This window comes from Perna viridis, chromosome 8, assembly GCF_037379345.1.
Source record: "Perna viridis isolate PV_CMFRI_1.1 ecotype Kerala chromosome 8, ASM3737934v1, whole genome shotgun sequence".
Classification (NCBI taxonomy): domain Eukaryota; kingdom Metazoa; phylum Mollusca; class Bivalvia; order Mytilida; family Mytilidae; genus Perna; species Perna viridis.
In genome coordinates, this window is record NC_142452.1 from 32,607,780 (window position 1) to 32,627,149 (window position 19,370).

Genomic DNA, 19,370 nt, shown 5'->3' on the forward strand with positions numbered 1-19,370 from the left:
ATTGCTACGATTTTTTTACACGCAAACTCTTTTCTTTTGCGACGGAATCGTAAATCCAGGATTTAATTCATGTTTTATGTGGATGGTATCCGAGCAGTTTCTTTTTGGTTTTGTATATCAGGGAGCAGAGGTAAGGTTTTGCAGTCAATGAATTTTACTCATGTGCAGTTGTTTACATGCTTACCCTGAAATGATGATTTTAAATTCTACAATAGGTAAATATACTCAATTTCATCATTGTTTTACCACAGGCGGACCATTTATTATTTTACCCTGCGCGATGGCGAGAATTTAAATGTTGACGAAAACGGTCATCCCGTGGTAAAACAATGAAAATTTGGAGATTCCATGATTTATTTCGATTCTAATAGGACAGTTATGGTATTTTTTCATATTTTTTGGAAGAAGATTTTAGACTTCCGCCATATTCGTGTCTTACATTCGAATTAATGCATTTTTAAGGTTGCAGAGTTCACAGGCAGCCCAACGTGCCCTTGGTATTACAATTTTTGTGCGTATTTTTTTTTTAATTTATTTTTTTTGTTATGTTTGTGTTTTGATCTACTGTAAGGCTTTTATATTTTTTGTCAAAAAGGTCACCTAAAGTCCTTTTATTATATGTTTTATTTACTCAATATGAATATTAATTTTGATGTTCCTTGATTCTTCCGAAATGAATAAAAGTGTATTGATAGCTAATACACCTGTATCGACTCTCGATGCCGCTAAGACTTGATATACTGTAATGTGTTCGCTTTTCACTTCGGCTTGCTTCAACTTTCGTTTTGACAAAACGTTTTTGTTATATTCGGAAGATCGTGGACATTAAAACCTTTAATGCAAAAATTTGAAATTCAAATAAGAAATGCATTGACAAACTTTGGAGTATAGTGTTAAGCTTTAACCAGTTTATTTGTATTTTTATGCGACTTTCTACTAAGTGCTTTATTCAATAACTGTTAGTTGGAATGCAGAATTCTTAGAGCAGATGTATTCCATTTCTAGAAACATATTTCACTTTTTTATTTTTTTGTAGTTTTGTTTTGTTTTTTTTTTTCTATCTTCAATACATTGCCTTTTTGTGACTTTATTCTCAATTGAAAATGAAAAATGGAAATGAAATAGGAAATGCTATTATTATGTAGTACAAGGTCTACAGTCGATGCTGCAGTTTGGAAGTATTAAATACAAGTCATTTTTAGTACCCCTTGGTTTCTTAAACCGGTTGAACTGAGATCAACCCAAAATCAATCAATGAAAATAGTACGATACACGTTTTAAAATCTCTTTTCACATCATTGACGAAAACAACAATTCGAGAGCTGCATCATTACTTAATTTATATGAGTAAGCAGATGTATGTATTATGAATAATAGACAAAATCTATATATCATGTTTTTCAGCTGCAACTATTCTTGGAAACTCAAGGGGAATAAAGAAAAATATGAATGTTTCATTACGATGTTCAGCAACTGGGAAAAGCGGAAAAGGAGAGATCGTATGGACGAAAAACCATGAGATGCTCAACAACAATCAAAAATATATTTTGAATTTAGTGAGAGTGAAGAGGAATGATAGTGGTAATTACAGATGTAAAATAACATATAAATCAGAGACAGCCATAAGTAAAGTATTACGACTTTACGTTAAAGGTAATTTTAAAGCATGTGAATGTTATTTCCCTTAAGTAATGTACTTAATTATAGAACCTGTCGTTAATTGACATAATCATGGATTAAAGTTCCATTACAAACAAAAAATACATTTTTTCTTAGTACATGCATGGAACTTGTTTAGTCAGTCTTGAACTTGATTATGATTTTTTGTAATTTTTTTTTGGGGGGGAGGGGGGGGTCTTTTATTTGAAGGGAAATAAAACTATTTTGTACAAGTAGGTTAACGTTCATGTTAAGCATTTTCTTCATGTAATGCTGATGTTCATGCTAGGCAATGAGTTAAGTACCAGTCAATATAGATTTCAGACACGGTCCATATTAAAGTGATTCATGGTGAAGAAAAAAATCATCGAACAAACAATATTTTTTAATATGCTATATTTTTGCCTAACAGTTGTCATTTCCATATTCAGATCTGTACTTTTGAGAAAATCATACATTTATCTCCACTAAAATCAATAAAAAATCGAAGAAAATCAAGAACGATAACACTTTCAAAGTTCTAATTTATTGTACAATCTATATAAATTTTATCTCAAAAGCGCGACACCAAAAGGAAAAATGTAGTTATGTAGTCTGTAACTGATTCTGAATAAAAAATCACATCGAATTCGATGGATTTTTGACATGCATGAATCACCTCCTGTCTGATTTTCATAAAGACTGAAACTTAATCCCTCCTAAGTGTGTATTTTCTATTCATTGTTAATGTTGAATATGTATGTATCTGTTCATGAGTATCTTCCGTTTCCCTTCTGTTTTCATTCGTTCTTATGGAGGTATACCTAGGGTAAGGGACACAACTCTTAAAATTCATTGGAACGTTTGTATTCTGCATTTTACATCACTCTTATGTAAGCATCTAATTAACTTAGATTAATTGTATTCTGCTTCAAACGCAAACTTGAAAGGCTTTGGTGAAATTGTATATGATACAAACATATCACTGATTTCATGAGTTATGTCCTTACCCTGGGTCTATCTCTTTAATTCGATAGTATCTATTTAATGAATGATATTTCCCTTAATATAAAGAAATCTTATCAAAGTTTATTTTGTGTAAGAATGCTTAAAAATATACAAGCAAAAAACAAGAGACGAAGCTCATATCCAGTTATAACAACCACGATTAGATATGTGCCAAAGTCAAGTAATGAACAGTTAGGCTAGTTATAAACCAACTCTTATGGAATGTTTTACAACTTGTAGTCCGTGATTAAACCGAACCTGTAAAATAACAGCCTTCAAATTATATCGACAAAGATTATTGTTTATAAACCCTAAATTAAAAATTGAGAACGACACAACAAAATTACATCAGCGGCACACATATAAGATATTAATATATATCTATATAACGTCTCAGAATGTGACGACTGTATTTGCTACACTGCTCCATCGGATCAAATTGATACAGTGAAGATATATAAACGTATAGAAAGGTCTGAAAAATTCCCAACGATGTTACAACTGTCAAATTTTTTGTCGTTCCCTCCGCAGGACTCGAACGCGTACTGCTGTGACATCTATGGCAACACCGCCTGCACAAAGTCCTAGATCACTCGGCCAGCTAGGCTATATAAAACTATATCTTTCGCTGGCCGGGTCATTCCTCCTCGTAGGATTAATCTAGGGCTGTAACTTAGTACACGATGTATGGTAGTACGGAACAGTTCATTTAGATGTTAATATGTAGGATAGAGGATCAAATTAATGATGCATGTCACAACAAATCAATATTATCTTTTTTTCCATCATCGAGCTTTACGAGGATATCCAGGAAAGGGATTTTTTCTTGTTTTGTTTTATTTTATACCGATACAAAGATACATATATAAACTGTATACAAGTATATCATTCCGACGAATTTATATATATAAACTATCACAGTTTTTTGAGTTTTATGCTGAGGAAGGATATCAGTTATCCGAAATATTCAATTTAAATTTTACCATCTTCTGGTGATGTTAAACATATTTAGACGTTTATTTATTTTATTGTTATGTTTTGCATCATTTTAAACGATCCATCACCCGGTAAGAGTGATTATTGACTATTATTTAGACGATTATATATATATATCTATATATAGAAACAAAGGCATTCACGAAGTCATATCTATTTCAGACATACCAGTGGTGGAAACGAAAGATCTGAATGTAGAATCATTCACGGGTTACAATGTCACTTTAAACTGTACTTACGATGAAGAGTCAGAACCAATCAATGTTGAATGGTTTCGCAACAACAATTCCGTACATAAGACCGTAGGTACCAGTTATAGTGGGGGAAATTTATCTGTTCCTTCACTAACACTTCACAGATTACAACTTTCGGACTCCGGAGAATATGTATGTAGTGCAAAAAATAGTATAGGATCCGGTTTTAGCAATGTTATAAAGCTTACAGTAAAAGGTAAGGATACTGCACATATATCTATGTCTTATTTGATATTTGATAAAACGAAAATTTGTGAAATCCTTGCAAAGGAATGCGATGTCCTTATTTCACATAACATTGATCTTGATATTATGTTACCAAAAACATGCAGTAAGAAATCATGTTGGTTTTTCTTTGTTATTGCGATTCTTCTGTTTCTAGTACATTTGTTACTCTGATTCATCAAAGATGGTCTGCGACATCTGTTTAGGAGATTTCTAAAGGACAAAGTCGTAGATCCGTAATAATTTCTTTAAAATTGTGTTACAAACTATAGTGGAAACTGGTTTTTGAAGCTCCTATGGATACAAAAAATGTTTGGAACATCTGGGTTGGTGTCAAAACCAGTTCGTACAAATTTCCATCGGTTCTAGGTACCGTGAACTTAAGTAAGGGACTTCATTTGGGTAGTTTGCCACCTCTAAATCTTTCTAATCCCCATCGATTTATTTCTTTTACCAAAGAAAAAAAATCATATTAGTGCGAAACTGAAAGCAACTATTGACGGTATTTGCTGCCTAACAATATATCTGCAGCGATTGAAAAATTTTATTTCAGATCCCAATTTAGGTTTCCACCTTACTACTAACAAAATAGATCGTCTTGCAGATCGAAGTACTTGTTAAATAGTCTTTCTTTTAACAATAGACAAAGTGATTTGGTTTATGGTGATAGAAGTAACTGTCCTGTGTTCCTTTCTTCCGTCCGTTACACAAAGTGGTCGCATCTCTTATCAGTTTCACATTAAATACCACTGAATTGAATATAATGAAAATTGAAAAAAAAATATCTATATGGAGATCAACAGTTATTGAAAGGAGGGAGTAGTGTATGAATTAAGTGGTGATTGCTCACACAGTTTTTCTTTTTTCTTATTTCAGTGTATTCCTTTCCTCGGATCTCTTTCACAATCTATGTATTTTGATACTGAAAACACAATAGATTAAAAGAAACATATGACAATTATTATTGAATAAGAGCACATCCTTTTTCTTCGATGTTGTAGAAAGTAAATTGTCTAAGAATTCATAGTATCTTGACAAAACGTATGTTAATATTCATGAAATTCGTGAAAAATTTTAAAACATACATTTAAAATATTTTTATTAATTTAACTGGATAATTATCAGTACCAGGAAAAGTACAGATTGAAACATCTGGAGTTATTGGAGGTATTATTGCAGGTTTACTTCTACTGGTTGCAATTGTGATTGTCTTGTTGGTGATTCGAAAACGGTAAAAATATTTCAAATATTTTCCTAAATATTAATATATTTTCAGATAGAGTTATTTGTACTTTTTAAAGATCATGCAGCTGTCGAACATTTTATAATTACAATAGTTTTTATGCAGAAGTAATAGTTTTGTCTCTACAATCTATTTCAAAAACGCGATTTCAATTATGCTAATTCTTTTAAATTTAGGTGTTTCACAAATACTAACGATGCGATGACGCACAATACACACTGTACAAGTAAAAAAATATGCTCATTTTGTATCAATTTTTAGTAAGAAAAACAAAAACCCTCAAAACTCTGCTAATAAACACAAACTGTTTATTCCGTATCGTCTGTGTTATGGCTTTTTATAAAATAATCCATGCCTCGTACAGAACCTTTCCATATTAAATATATATGTATCATTCAAATTCAAAGTTCCAATATAATGGTCAAATAAATAGTTCATATTAATCTCAAAGTATTGTTTTACATATATGGACATCATATTCTGAATATCATTTATATTTATGCTTATATGATAACAATAGAAAAGAAAGACGTCCTTAATTGTTAGAGACCCTTTAAAAGTAAAGTGAAATTTAACAGTTTGTCTATACTTTTCAGGAAAGATGACCAAAAAGGAACTTGTCATAAAGTAGCCACAGACACAACCGATATGGAATACTCGAAAGCTGAAATGCGTAATTATTTCATATTTTGTGTGATTAATGATATATTTAGGTTTAAAGTTCATTTTATCAATATATCGAGTAAGGAGATAAATTAAAAATAAAACCAAAAAACAAAAAAAACAAAAAACAAAAAACAAAAACAAACAAACAAACAAATAAACAAACAAACAAACACACAAACAATTTTATGTTTAAATGCCGTTTAAAGATGCTAGCGGATCATGTTCTGTCATTTTTGTCATATTTTCAGGCTCCTTTGGGCTTGCCATTTCACAGCATAACTACTATTTTGGCCAGTCGCACCCACTTTTTCTTTTCATAATTTCATTAAACCCACATTAGAATGTTTTCCGATAAGCTTTAATGAAATTGGCGGTATTTTTTCGGAGTTTTTAGAAGATAAAACCTACTCAGACAAAACTTATTGAAAATTTAGAGAAATCCTCCCCTCAATCAAATTCAACGCGCACACTGATCCATCAGCATCAAAATAGATTGTGAAGAATCCGTTAAAGTATAATTTTTGTTCCATTCATATTGTTCTAGAATAGGATCTTAAAATATTTTACAACACTTTAATATTTGAGTAGCGCTCTAGATAAGAATCATGCAGTATATGATACTTCATTTAAAATTACTTGTTTAAAATGTAAATTATCATGTGTTTTTTTTTCGATTAACCCTTATTCATAGGAGATAAAAAACTATATAGAATGTACTGTAGAATTCAAAATTAATGGAGATAATTCTATACATGACAATGAAATAGAATAGAAACTTTTGGATTTTTTACGTGAATTATTTCTCTAGTACAGGCAGATTGAAATTGATAAAACAAAAATAAAAATATGTAGCCTTTTTTGGGGGTGTATCACATTTTGCAGAATTTCCATGACCTTAGCTATAGTGCTACGTGAATACCCTAAACAACTTAAGTTAATGCCTTTTTATTATTTTTTTTTGTGTTACATAATTAGAACTCAGTAATATTGAAATTATACATCTACTGAAAGTAAACGTCACAATCTGTTATATTATGAACATTCTGTTCGTACCATTCTCGTACTTTAAAGAAAACGTACATTCCGAGAAGCTATACGCAAACGCAGAGAGTCTGACAAGAGGAATATCAAACCACAATATCGTCAGCCCCACATTGGAGTTTGATACTATAGATAATGGTCTCGATTCGACCTACTACAATTCACTGGAAGCCAATTCAACACGTGTAAAGGTTACGGACTTAAAAGACTACTTGAAGAGAAAAGAAGTTGGCGATGGAATACGAAAGGAGTTCAAGGTATGGGCATGATAGCATTGTTTAATACAACAGCTCATATATTTATTGTAATTTTGTTGGTATTTTTTTTTAATTCCCTGAGATTTTCCATAACCAGATATGTTTTTTATGAAACATTTCGAACATATTCAGTTGGTGATGCAGTTCCCCACTTGCCATTTATTATATATTGTATTCAAATAACATACCCATTATATATCTATTTAGCGTTAGTATAGTTTTATTGTTGTTGTTATCTGTCTGCTCTTAGGAAAAAAATCCATATTGAAAATCCAACATTATTTTATTTTGGTGTCATTTACAGGGTTATCTCCCTTAATTTAGAATTTTACACTACATTTTACATATTTTTTTCTCCTAGGAACAAGGGTTTTATGAAAAGCCATATCTTCATTTCTGTTACTATAACATTTTAAACAAGATATCAAAAATGAAAATATATAGGCTTTCCACTCATGAATCACATCTTGCTTTTGTCACTTTTTATAAATGAACAGCACAGTTCGATGCGATATAATGCTTTTCATTCACACCATGCATTTTTCTTCTCTACGGTTTTCACACACACACACACACACACACACACACACACACACACACACCAATGATTATCACGGGTACTTGAAGTCAAACGCGAACATCCGTAACTAACATATTTGTACCCGTTAATGATTGGTCACTACCAGCACTTGTATGATTCTGTTAAAATACAGGAATTAGAGACATGTCAGAAACTTTCTTACCATTGTTCATATATTTTCCGTATATCAAAAAAAAAAAAAAAAAATAAATAAAATAAAAAATAAAAAAAAATTAAAAAATAACAATTAATGTAACAACTTTAATTTTATAATGGTAATCAAGGTTACGGATTTATTAGGATTATGATGTGTGTTTAAGTGATTCCTTCCTATCAATATACGTCGTTTAAAATGGCTTTACGAAATATGTTTAAAAAAAAACACTTTACTTATAGTTAGTAGTACTTTACCTCTTATACTTTGCGATAGATATACGTACAAAGATGCAAAATCAAATATTTTCAATCAGTCGTAATCAAGACGTCAAATGAGTTTAATCATGCCATATGAAGGACTCGTAACTAACTTACAACAATCATTCTTACAGGTAGCAGTATACACATGAAAGCTTCAATGAATCGTAACGTTGCATAATATAATCGTTAGATCTCATTAAATATTGTGATATGTAATTATCTTGTATTTATTCGTGTAAATTCGAACAAATTGCAGAAGTTTACCATAAATATATAAACAGAAAAAAAATATTATCAATGGCTGTTGATTACTTGTAATTACTCTTAAATTGTTCATATGAGTGGCGAAGTAATAGTGATCCGTACACGTGTGGAAATACCTTGAAACTGCAAAGATTTGAAATGTTGCCCAATTCTGCCTGACAAAGACATTATATTTGATTGTTTTGAACTACAGGATGTACCCTATGGAATAATTCATCCAACACTATATGCACAGGCATCAGAAAACAAACTAAAAAACAGATACAAAACCACGTTTGCATGTAAGTATTGGAGCTTATATAAATGCACACAATCATATAATTGGGCGGTTGTTTTTGACATTCACATGCATTTATAACAATGGTTTTGTTAAATTGCCTCTACCTGTATAAACAAGGCTTGTTTTCCATTATCGGTATGAATCACTAAGTGCGAAGCAAAAATGAAATAAACTTGTGCAACGAAACGTGTTAAAGAAAGCACTCAAGAATTCGAATACAGTAAAAGGACTATTGTTCGTAAGGTAAACCACGGTATTTGATTCCCAACGAAAGGATTATTTACTTTAAATTGTATGACAGGATCATCAAAATCACGAATACAATAATCCACAATCTTGTGGTTGCTTTTCCCTTAACAACGAAAATTGATACCCATGAGTATAAGTACTTTCACAGTATTTACTTTATGTTTTTTTATTCTAATTTCGAAATAACAAAACGTCTCTTCTCAGTATTAACATTTTTTGGGGTTTATTTTAGACGACCACACTCGAATTGTATTACAAACGAAATCATCGGACTACATCAACGCCAGCTATATCGATGTACGTATCAATAATAATCTAATGGTATCTATCAGTTAATGCTTGTTGTCATAATAACTTAAAATGCTACATGTTCGAAAATAAAGAGGCTGTAAAGGTTGAGTAATATCTTGTTGATTTAATATTATTTGAAAGACATTTTATTTTTGCATTTCACAATATACCTAACTTTTGCATTTAAGATTTGTGTCATAGAATTTTTATAGAATTTGAGCTAGAGTCAAGAATAAGCATATTTTCTTTCATATTATATGATGATGAGCCATCAAAACGACGCAGGACCCTATGTTTTGTAAGCTTCAACAGTCAACTTGGTTAATGAACCTTCAAGAGTACTGAATAAATATCTTATTTTCTAAAAGTTATTAATAAAGGGACACACATTAGAAAACGGGGTTTTGAGTGGATAGATTTAGGAAATCGGTTTCAAGTCAATTCAATCAAAAGATTTAAGGTCAAATAATTCAAATATATTAGTTGTATTTGATTATGATATTATAAATAAAATAAGAAATGACAGATAAAATAGAAAAAAAGATTTTGCTTTTTTATTCGGAATGGGACAACATATATATATATATCTATATATATATATATATATATATATATATATATATATATATATATATATATATATATATATACAACGGGAAGTTTTGATGGTTTATGTGTAAACGGGAAGCATATTCCATTTTTGAGCAATAATTTTGGGATTTTTTTTCTTGATTATTTTACAATATGTTTGTTTTTGGTTCTGATATAGGGCGTTGACCATAAAAAACAGTACATAGCATGTCAAGGTTTGTTATTAGATTTGTGTTATTTTTATATTTATCAGAACAAAAATGTCTTCATAAAAACTTTTCTTTGAATTAATCACTGTATTCGTTCAACTAGTTTCATTGCCTTTCTTTAATGATTACATTAGCCATAAGTTACTTAATAAAGTTAATTTCAGCGATGGTTCATTTGATAAAGATTACCGTAGCAATATATTGTTCATTAATTCAAACTCTATTAACGCGTAAAAACAAACAAATACTGTTATTAATACCACGCATTACAATATGCTGTACACGTGTTTCATATAGTAACCGAAGTAACTTCTCATCTTGATCATTAGAACCAAATAAATTAGACGATATAAATTCGACAAAAATATGTACATAAGAAGTGCTCATCCCCCCCCTCCCCGCGAAATAAAATCAAAGATAAACAAATAAAAATATACAAATAGTATATATACTTCTGCATTATCGGAAATCACTTCATCTAATAAGTTAATTGTATTTTTTTTTTCACTCAATGCATTCTCACTCTTGGAACACACACAAAGATATTATCTTGTAAGTAGTCTTATTAGTCATGTATTTGATATAGGCCCTTTAAAGACAACTTTGGCTGATCACTGGAGAATGATCTGGCAGGAAAATGTTCGACAAATAATTATGCTCACAAATTTAGTAGAAGGGATAAAGGTAATATGCTTTACAATATTTATTTGAGATATTTTAGGTATATGAGCTAACAAATTAGATAGTTTGGTTGCTTTAACCAGAATAACCGTTTTAATCGAAATATTTATAATTCATAAAATATGAAAAATATTCATTTAATATTCTAGAAAACTGAAAAAGGTTCCCCATATCAAATTTCAAATTTCCAGTCATGCAGGGGCCTATGATGACCCTTTCCGTACCTTTTTATTTTTAAATTTACTTATTTTATACCTTTTCCCGAAAAAGAGTACGCAATTTGCTCATTATCTGATATCATATTAATCGTGTAAGGTCAAATGTGAGCGGTATTGGCCAGAATGCACAGGGGAGATGAAAACAGGACCATTTCGTTTAACTCTGTTAACCGAGAAAGAAAGAGCCACTTTTGTCACACGAGAAATAAACGTCTACAACCAGGAGGTAAGATTAACAACATAAATGATGCGACTAAATAGCAGATAAAGCAGACATCGTTTTACAACACAAATAACAAGCAAGTAGTCATATGGACAGAAAAATTCCTGTTTATGCAATATTTGAATAAATATAAAAGAGTTGTGGTACATGGTATAAATACAGTTTTTTATAATAAAAAAAATACTTGAGGCCATATTTTAAGGACTGAGGTTTGACTGAAAAGTGTTCAATTGACTGATATAAACCGACACATTAAGCAGGTATAAATTACATAGTATATACCTGAATGACCTACAGATCTGAGAGAAGCGTTTTCTTTTATCGTCAATGTAACACATTGGTAAATTGTAAATATAACGCCATATGAATTCCAGTCAGTCTAAGACACATTGAAGGGTTGTTTTTCCTTTGAAATACGAATTAACAAACTGGAATAAGATCCAATCCGTTCAACAGTCAACGACCTGTTTACAAAAGTATATAATATTTTCTTTTTATTATCACAAACGACTCCCACTTGTCTTAGTCTCTTATATTTATTGCACTTGACCCACAACGAGTAGCACGGTAGTTGTTGTGAAGGAATTAGCAAACTGCAGGCTTTTACATATTACAGTTCAAGAACATGTTATTGCAGTTCGTGCTGCATGTTGTTTTTTCTGCTTTTTAATTCGTAGTTATTTAAGAAATAAATCTCGGAAACTCCCATTTTATCATTTTTTATAACGGTCTGGAACAGGGGAATCTTAAACCGTATTTATTGCATTTTCACAAAGCCTGTGTCGGTTTTTAACGTTTTAAATGTTAGTCTTTTACTTTGAAACGTTTTTCATATTTTACTTTTCTCCTCAGGCGTCCGAAAATCGTCGTGTTGTCCAGTACCACTTTACGGCTTGGCCAGACCACGGAACCCCTAATCCACTTGACCTGGTCGCCTTTTATCGACATGTTATAGCTGATGAAAAGAAAAGAGATATACCCGTACTTGTTCACTGCAGGTAAGGACTTAATTATTAAAACCTGCCATTATAAATAAAATGAAATTGAAAATTGATAAATACACCTTAGAATCATTCGAGGATCAATATATCTATATATGTAAATACGTCTCAGAATGTGAAGGCCCTAATCGATACCCTGCCCCATCGGATCAAATTGATACAGGGAAGACACCATAAGCACAGAAAGGTTTGCAAAATTCCAAATTAAGATGTTGGAACTGTCAATTTACATATTTTTGTGTCATTCCCAGTGCCCTAAACCACCCGACTAGCTAGGCTTTATAAAAATTTAGCTATCGCTGGCCGATTTAATTCTTTTCGTAGGGTAAATCTAGGGTTGTAACTTAGTACATAATGTATGTTAGTACGGGACAGCTCATTAGTGCGTTATTATGAAGGATAGAGGTTCATATTAGCGGTACGCAACTAATCAATATTTTAAATTCGTTTCAGATGTGACGACTCTATCCGCTACACTGCTCCATCGGATCAGATTTATATAGGGAAGATGACGTCAGCTTAGAAGGATTTGCAAAATTTGAAATTGAAAATTGATAAATACACCTAGAATCATTGCGAGGATCAATATATCTATATATGTAAATACGTCTCAGAATGCGAAGGCCCTAATCGATACCCTACCCCATCATATCAAATTGATACAGGGAAGATAACATAAGCACAACAGGGTCTGTAAAATTCCAAACCAACGATGTTAGAACTGTCAAATTTGGACTTTGTGCAGGTGATGTACTAAGTTACAACCCTAAACATATCAAATGAAGAGGAATGACCCGGCCAGCGAAAGCTATATTTTTGATATAGCCTAGCTGGTTGGGTGGTCTAGGGCGCTGGACCTAGTGCAGGCGGTGTTGCCATGGAGTTCGAGTCCTGCGCAAATTTGACATGTTTTATATCGTTGGGAAGTTTTCAGACCCTTATATATATAGATATATAGACGTCTAAATCTGTTCAACATCACCGACTGATGTTATAATTTACATGGAATATTATGGATAATCGACTAAAGCTGAACAACGCAGAGAGTGACTGTACCTATATCAATGACATACACAAAGAAATGCTAAAAAATCTGAATTGATAACGAGAACGGTAGTTTTTCTATCAAAACTAGAAATGAATTAAATGTGGAAAGCAATTAAGAAAAGTCAAATTATATTATCATTTTTTCTTGTTAATTCCATCTGGAGGAATTGTATTTGTTTTCATTTTAAAGCTTTTCCCAGACATTCTTTTATTTTTTGACCAGATGTTATAATGATCGATGATCGTAACAGCAATGTTGTGGAGATCCTCCTGGGTATGTCCGGCAGATCTAATATGACGACTTAGAGGGAGGTCTGGTTTACATTTGTAGTCATTGCGATGACCATTCATGCGCCTGTTGAAATGTTGTTGTTCTTCGCCAACGTACTACATATCACATCGCACTGGAGAAGGTATATGGTGTTTTCAGTTTTGATGTCACTTCACTCTATACTAATATCCCACATGATGACGGTATATAAACTTGTAGAAAAGCTTGGGACTCACGAGATATGTTGGACCCTCCTACTGACTGCCTAGTAAATTTACTCACTTTAGTTTTAAAGTGTAACAACTTAACTTTCAACGACGAAACCTACCTCCAAATCAATGATTCAGCTATGGGAACGAAAAATGGCTTCATCATATGCAAACATTTTATGGGTATATTGGAAAATCAAACAATTTTAACATCTTTATCTCTTGGTTTCGATTCATCGATGATGTCGAATTGAAATGGAATGAGTTTAAACAAAATTTAGAAAATTTCTATCTCACATGCCAACAACGCTCATCCATCAATCAAATTCACCCACAAATTTCTGACATAAAATTACATTTTTGGATGCTACTACGTTTGTAGGAGACGGTGAAATGGCAATTGGTCTTCACACAAACCTGCTGATTGTCATCATTACTTGTCTCCCGATAGTTGTCATCCAAAAACATTGTACTAAAAGCATACCATACAGCCAGGCACTTCGAATTCGGCGCTTTCATTATCTGACGATACCACTAACAAACATTTAGATGATCCCCGTGGGCATTTGTTATTGCGTGGCTATAAATCAACAGACATAGATCGGGGATTTGAACATACAAACAACATCCGCCGAAATGTCTCTTCGATACAAACCAAAAACAAGAACAGAATTGTTCTTTTTTGTGTTGACCTACCATCCGGCCTTTGGAAAATTCTAACACTACTTCATTCGAATTAGGAAGTCATTCAAAAACATCCAAATCTCTCCAGTCTTTCCTGAGTCAACTGTTCTGGCATTTTATAGACCTAGGAGTCTAAGAGGTGCCCTTGTAAAAGCAGAGATTTCATCTCATGCCAAACAAAACACAACGGACCAGTATCAACCATGAGGAGATGCAAGACCTGTACCCAAATACTGCACACCCAAACATTTAAAACCTACTGCATTGGAAGGGAATTCGCCATTTTTTGCAACGGAATTGCAAAACTGGAAACACCATATACCTTCTGTAGTACCAATGTGGTATGCAATACGTTGGCGAAACATAACAACATTTCAAAAGGCGCATGACAGTAAACGAGAACTTCCTCTTATTCGCCATCTTAGATATGCCAGGGACACCCAGGAAGATCTCTACAAAATTGTTGTTACGATCATAGATCATGATAAGTAAAAGATGAAAAAAGTACATACTATTTCTCCAAATGAAATTAACGAGACAAAATAATTCACTGCTAGGTCCTGGTCTAAAGCTGATTCAGCACTATATGCTATATACATGTATCAATACGACGTACTACTTAAATCGACTTTTTTAAATTGTTTTCCATATTTAATTCATTGCACTTTTTTTGATAGAAACACTCCCGTTCTCGTTCTCATTCATATTCCGTATCATTTTCTTGTGTGTGCCTTTCATATAGATACACTCATACACAGCGTGGTTCAGCTTCAGAATCAATGTTGCGGTCTTGAACTTTGTTTTTTTCATACTGAAGGAGGATATCGGTTATCCGAAATATGCAGTGTTAATTTTAACATCATTTGGTGATGTTTTGAAAATATTTAGTCTTTTATTAATTTTTTTGTTATGTTCCGCATCGTTTTAAAAAACGACCAAAAATTTGCCTCGCAAATTTGACGGTTGGGAATTTTTCATACCCTACTTTGCTAAAGTCATCTTCTCGTCGAATAGAATCGTCCAATTCTAAGACGTTTGTTCAATATTGATTTGTTGTAACATGCATCGTTAATTTATCCTCAATCCTACATAACAACACCTAGATGAGTTGTCCCGTATTACCATACATCGTGTAGTAAGTTACAACCCTTTATAAATCATAGAAAGAAGAACGACCCGCCAACGAAAGCTATATTTTATAGAGCCAAGCTTGCCAAGTGGTCTTGGGCCCTGGCGTTTGCGCATGCAGTGTTGCCTTACATGTCACAGCGGTACGAGTTTGAGTCCCGCAGAGGGAACGACCGAAAAATAGCTTTGCAAATTTGACAGTTCTTCCATCGTTGGGAATTTTTTTCAACCCTTCTTTACTTATATTGTTTTCCTTGCATCAATTTGATCTGATAAAGCAGTGTAGCTAATAATGCCGTCACATTCTGAAACGCTTATATAATATTGATTGGTTTGTGATGTGAATCTGAATTCGGTTCTCTATCCTACACAACAACACCTAGATGAGCTGTTCCATATTATCATACATCGTGTACTAAGTTACAACGTTTGATTAAGCCTCCGAGGAAGAATGACCCGACCAAGGAAAGCTATATTTTATAGCCCAGCTGGCCTAGTGGTCTATGGCGCCGGACTTTATGGCCAAGAGCTGTCATCCACCGCAGCTGACTAAAAGTTACCATTTAGTCATGGTCTTAGTTTAAGGCGCATTTGTTCCAACGATGACTTATTAAAGATGCATTTGGATCAACTAAATCAATTTTAGAAGAAGGGGGTAAAAGAATAGCACAATCAAAGAAGCCTTCAGAAAAATTCATAACATCCGAAGGAGTATCCTGTTACAGTATAAGGCAAAGAAAAAATGTTAAAGAACTCATTGTGTCCTTAGATACCCATTGTCCAAAACAAACAACTACACTGTCCACAATTCTTCCTTAGACACCCTTGATTGCTTCCAGGTAGCCAGACTGTTTGCGTAATGTGTAAGTATGGGCAGAAATATCTAAACTAAACTTAACTCCAGATCCAGGTGTGTCCTGTGTTTACAAAAGGTGTAAATCCGACAAACAGATGAACCAATCGTCTACAGATACAGCACGGTCACGGAGTCGTTACTAAATATTTTGTAACGTGCACTGCAAGAGTGCAAATGTGATTTATTTATTTCGCTGTCCCGTCTGTGATCTCTGATATGTTGACGAACCCAAACAGCCTTTTTACAAACGTTTGAATGAACACAGTAGCGACCTAATAAAAAGCCCTTACTTCCAATACGTCAACATTTCACGTTACTAAAACATTTTCCGCAGTGTTTTGTTTTATTCCAGTGCTGGAATCGGCAGAACAGGGACATACATCGGACTTGATGCCATGACAAAGCAAGGTAGCGAAACAGGATATATTGACATTTTTAGCTATCTGAAACAGATGCGATACTGTCGAATGAATATGATACAAACTGAGGTAAGTGAAATTATAAATAAAAGCTTGTAAACATTTTAAAACCCCATATGCTGATGTCATTTAGCCTCTGTAATATTCGACTTGTTAACATGAAATTTGATCCTACTTGTTCACTAAATATAAGATCAAAATACTCAACATGAGCAGCTTAAAATTGGATTGATACCTCTAACGTTGAATTTTCATCTGAGTGATTTTTTTTTTTGGTTTCATGTTGCAAAACGATGACTTCATTTGTCATCCGAGGAGAGAGCACCTTGGCATCCTCAACTTTCAGCTATATTGATCATGTATTTGTTTATTATGCAATAATACCATACAATTTTTTTACACAACACTTATATATGCAAAATTACCAACACTTCTATATTTCACATGACCAATACCTATATATTTCACATTACCAATGGATATATATTCCACATTACCAATGGATATATATTTCACATTATCAATACATATATATTACACATTACCAATACTTTCATATGTCACATGACAATATCTGTATATGATAAATAACTGATAGGTATTTCTTTGAGAGAAGCAATATCTATTTGTTTTATAATACGGTTAGTAATAATATTCGCAGGACCAGTACGTATTCCTACATCACGCTTTACTAGAGATGTTTAGTGTCAAAAATTGTAACATTACAAAAGACAGATTAGGGATTTTCTGGGATGAAATCCAAGCAGACAGAGGACCAACTAATAACCAACGTTTGTTCAAAGAATTTAAGGTTAGGCAACTCTATATAAACATGTTTGAATATTGATTAAACGATGCCGTTTTAATTTATGTTTTTTTTTTTTGCCAAATGGAATGACGGATTGGGCAAATACTTACAGGATATTGTTTTATGTCATATCCCAATTTTGTATTATATATGTATTTTTCATAGAATGTTGGATTTCAGATTTCAGTCTCCATAATAAATGCATGAGTAACAAATTGCTATAAGTTGCCTCATTTAAACGGTACAAAAATAGTCTGAGTTGCTTATTTGCTTTTGTTACTTTGTATGTATGATGTTAGTTACTTTATGTTCTTTGTTGTGTATATCTGTTTTCCATGTCTGGTCTTTGTCTCTGGATTACACTCTTTTGATTACCGCTATAACCTTGGTTCCCATGATTACTCTTTCAAATAAAAGGGAGGCCCAAATTTTCGGCTTACGGTCTGCGTCGGGGGATAACACTAAGCAAAAGAACAGAACAACTAAAATTCCAGAGGAGAAAACTATGAAATGAGATATGGAAAACTTAAGCATCCAAAATGACCGTTTTACTTTTTTAAGCGCTCAAAGTCCATTAAATGTACACAATGTGTCTTTTGTATAATAAAGTATAAAATCATCTTTTTCGTATTTTACAGATGCTTAAATCTCTTGTTGAACATTCGGCTGGAAAGCAAGCTGTTTTGACGCCAGTTGATGCTAAGAAGAATCGGAACAACAGTGTCTCACCATGTAACTATGTCATAAAAAAAGCTGACAAACAAAACCCAAATGAAAATGAATAAGGAGCCATGCGTGAAATTTATTTTCATTACCTTTGTACCTATCGTCGTTTGTCAATGTTTTGAATATAGTATTTCTAGAATAAGACAATGATCAGGAGGGTTGCAATAATGTTATTGCGTATATGCATAAAACACACAAAACAGAATACACTGGTGTTTTCGGAACAGTATAGGCGGAAGCATCAAAACCGGAGGACATTTCAGAGACAACAAACAATGGAAATGTTTTACTAGTTAGGTGTAAATGGATTATTCATTTAAAGTGTTTTGTGTATATACAAAGTACCAAGAAAATACTATTATTCGTTGAGAATCCCATTGATGTGTATTTCAAAACCTCAAAGTACTTTCATGATAGCAATCAGAAAAAAAACTGATATATTTTATATGTTTGTAAGGGAAAAACAGAGTGAAATCATTCAGAAAAATCCTAATTTTTATCGCTTTTAACTATGCTATCCATTTCAGTGGAAAGCAGTAGGATTTTCCTAGTGTCCTATGAGAGAGGTCGTTCGGACTACATTAATGCAGTAAATGTCCCGGTAGGTTTTCTAAACCGTCAGACGATGTGTTTTGCACATCAATATTTGAAAAAATCTTCCCTGGGGATTTTATTATTAAAGTATTATCGTTAGTGGTCGTTCGATAACAACAACTGGAAAGAGGTATTCAATAAAAACCATCTAAATGCTCAACTGCATGTGGTCTCAAAGAAAAAGACCTTTTCGAGGTAGAATTTGGTGAAGTGTTTTACCTGAAAAGTGAATCTTACGCTTTTTGTTCTATGTATACAATTTATATGTCAATATGTAATGTGTCTTTACGTTCGTA

The 19,370-nt window shown here is 32.7% G+C and overlaps 1 protein-coding gene across 3 annotated transcripts in view; it reads left to right on the forward strand.

Annotated features, from left to right (window-relative positions):
- LOC148610277 (receptor-type tyrosine-protein phosphatase mu-like) overlaps nucleotides 1-19,370 on the forward strand; it is a 49,789-nt gene that overhangs the window by 16,755 nt on the left and 13,664 nt on the right. For 2 of the 3 annotated variants that reach the window (XM_088542602.1, XM_088542604.1), the window contains 15 exons: nucleotides 1,405-1,653; nucleotides 3,805-4,092; nucleotides 5,247-5,352; nucleotides 5,961-6,037; nucleotides 7,102-7,328; nucleotides 8,783-8,870; nucleotides 9,351-9,415; nucleotides 10,179-10,215; nucleotides 10,796-10,893; nucleotides 11,206-11,334; nucleotides 12,184-12,329; nucleotides 16,880-17,015; nucleotides 17,608-17,757; nucleotides 18,393-18,486; nucleotides 19,008-19,081. In XM_088542602.1, the coding sequence (XP_088398728.1) occupies nucleotides 1,405-1,653; nucleotides 3,805-4,092; nucleotides 5,247-5,352; nucleotides 5,961-6,037; nucleotides 7,102-7,328; nucleotides 8,783-8,870; nucleotides 9,351-9,415; nucleotides 10,179-10,215; nucleotides 10,796-10,893; nucleotides 11,206-11,334; nucleotides 12,184-12,329; nucleotides 16,880-17,015; nucleotides 17,608-17,757; nucleotides 18,393-18,486; nucleotides 19,008-19,081 (1,964 nt within the window). The remainder of the gene's footprint in view (nucleotides 1-1,404; nucleotides 1,654-3,804; nucleotides 4,093-5,246; nucleotides 5,353-5,960; nucleotides 6,038-7,101; nucleotides 7,329-8,782; nucleotides 8,871-9,350; nucleotides 9,416-10,178; nucleotides 10,216-10,795; nucleotides 10,894-11,205; nucleotides 11,335-12,183; nucleotides 12,330-16,879; nucleotides 17,016-17,607; nucleotides 17,758-18,392; nucleotides 18,487-19,007; nucleotides 19,082-19,370) is intronic. The other variant, XM_088542603.1, reaches the window with a different exon arrangement.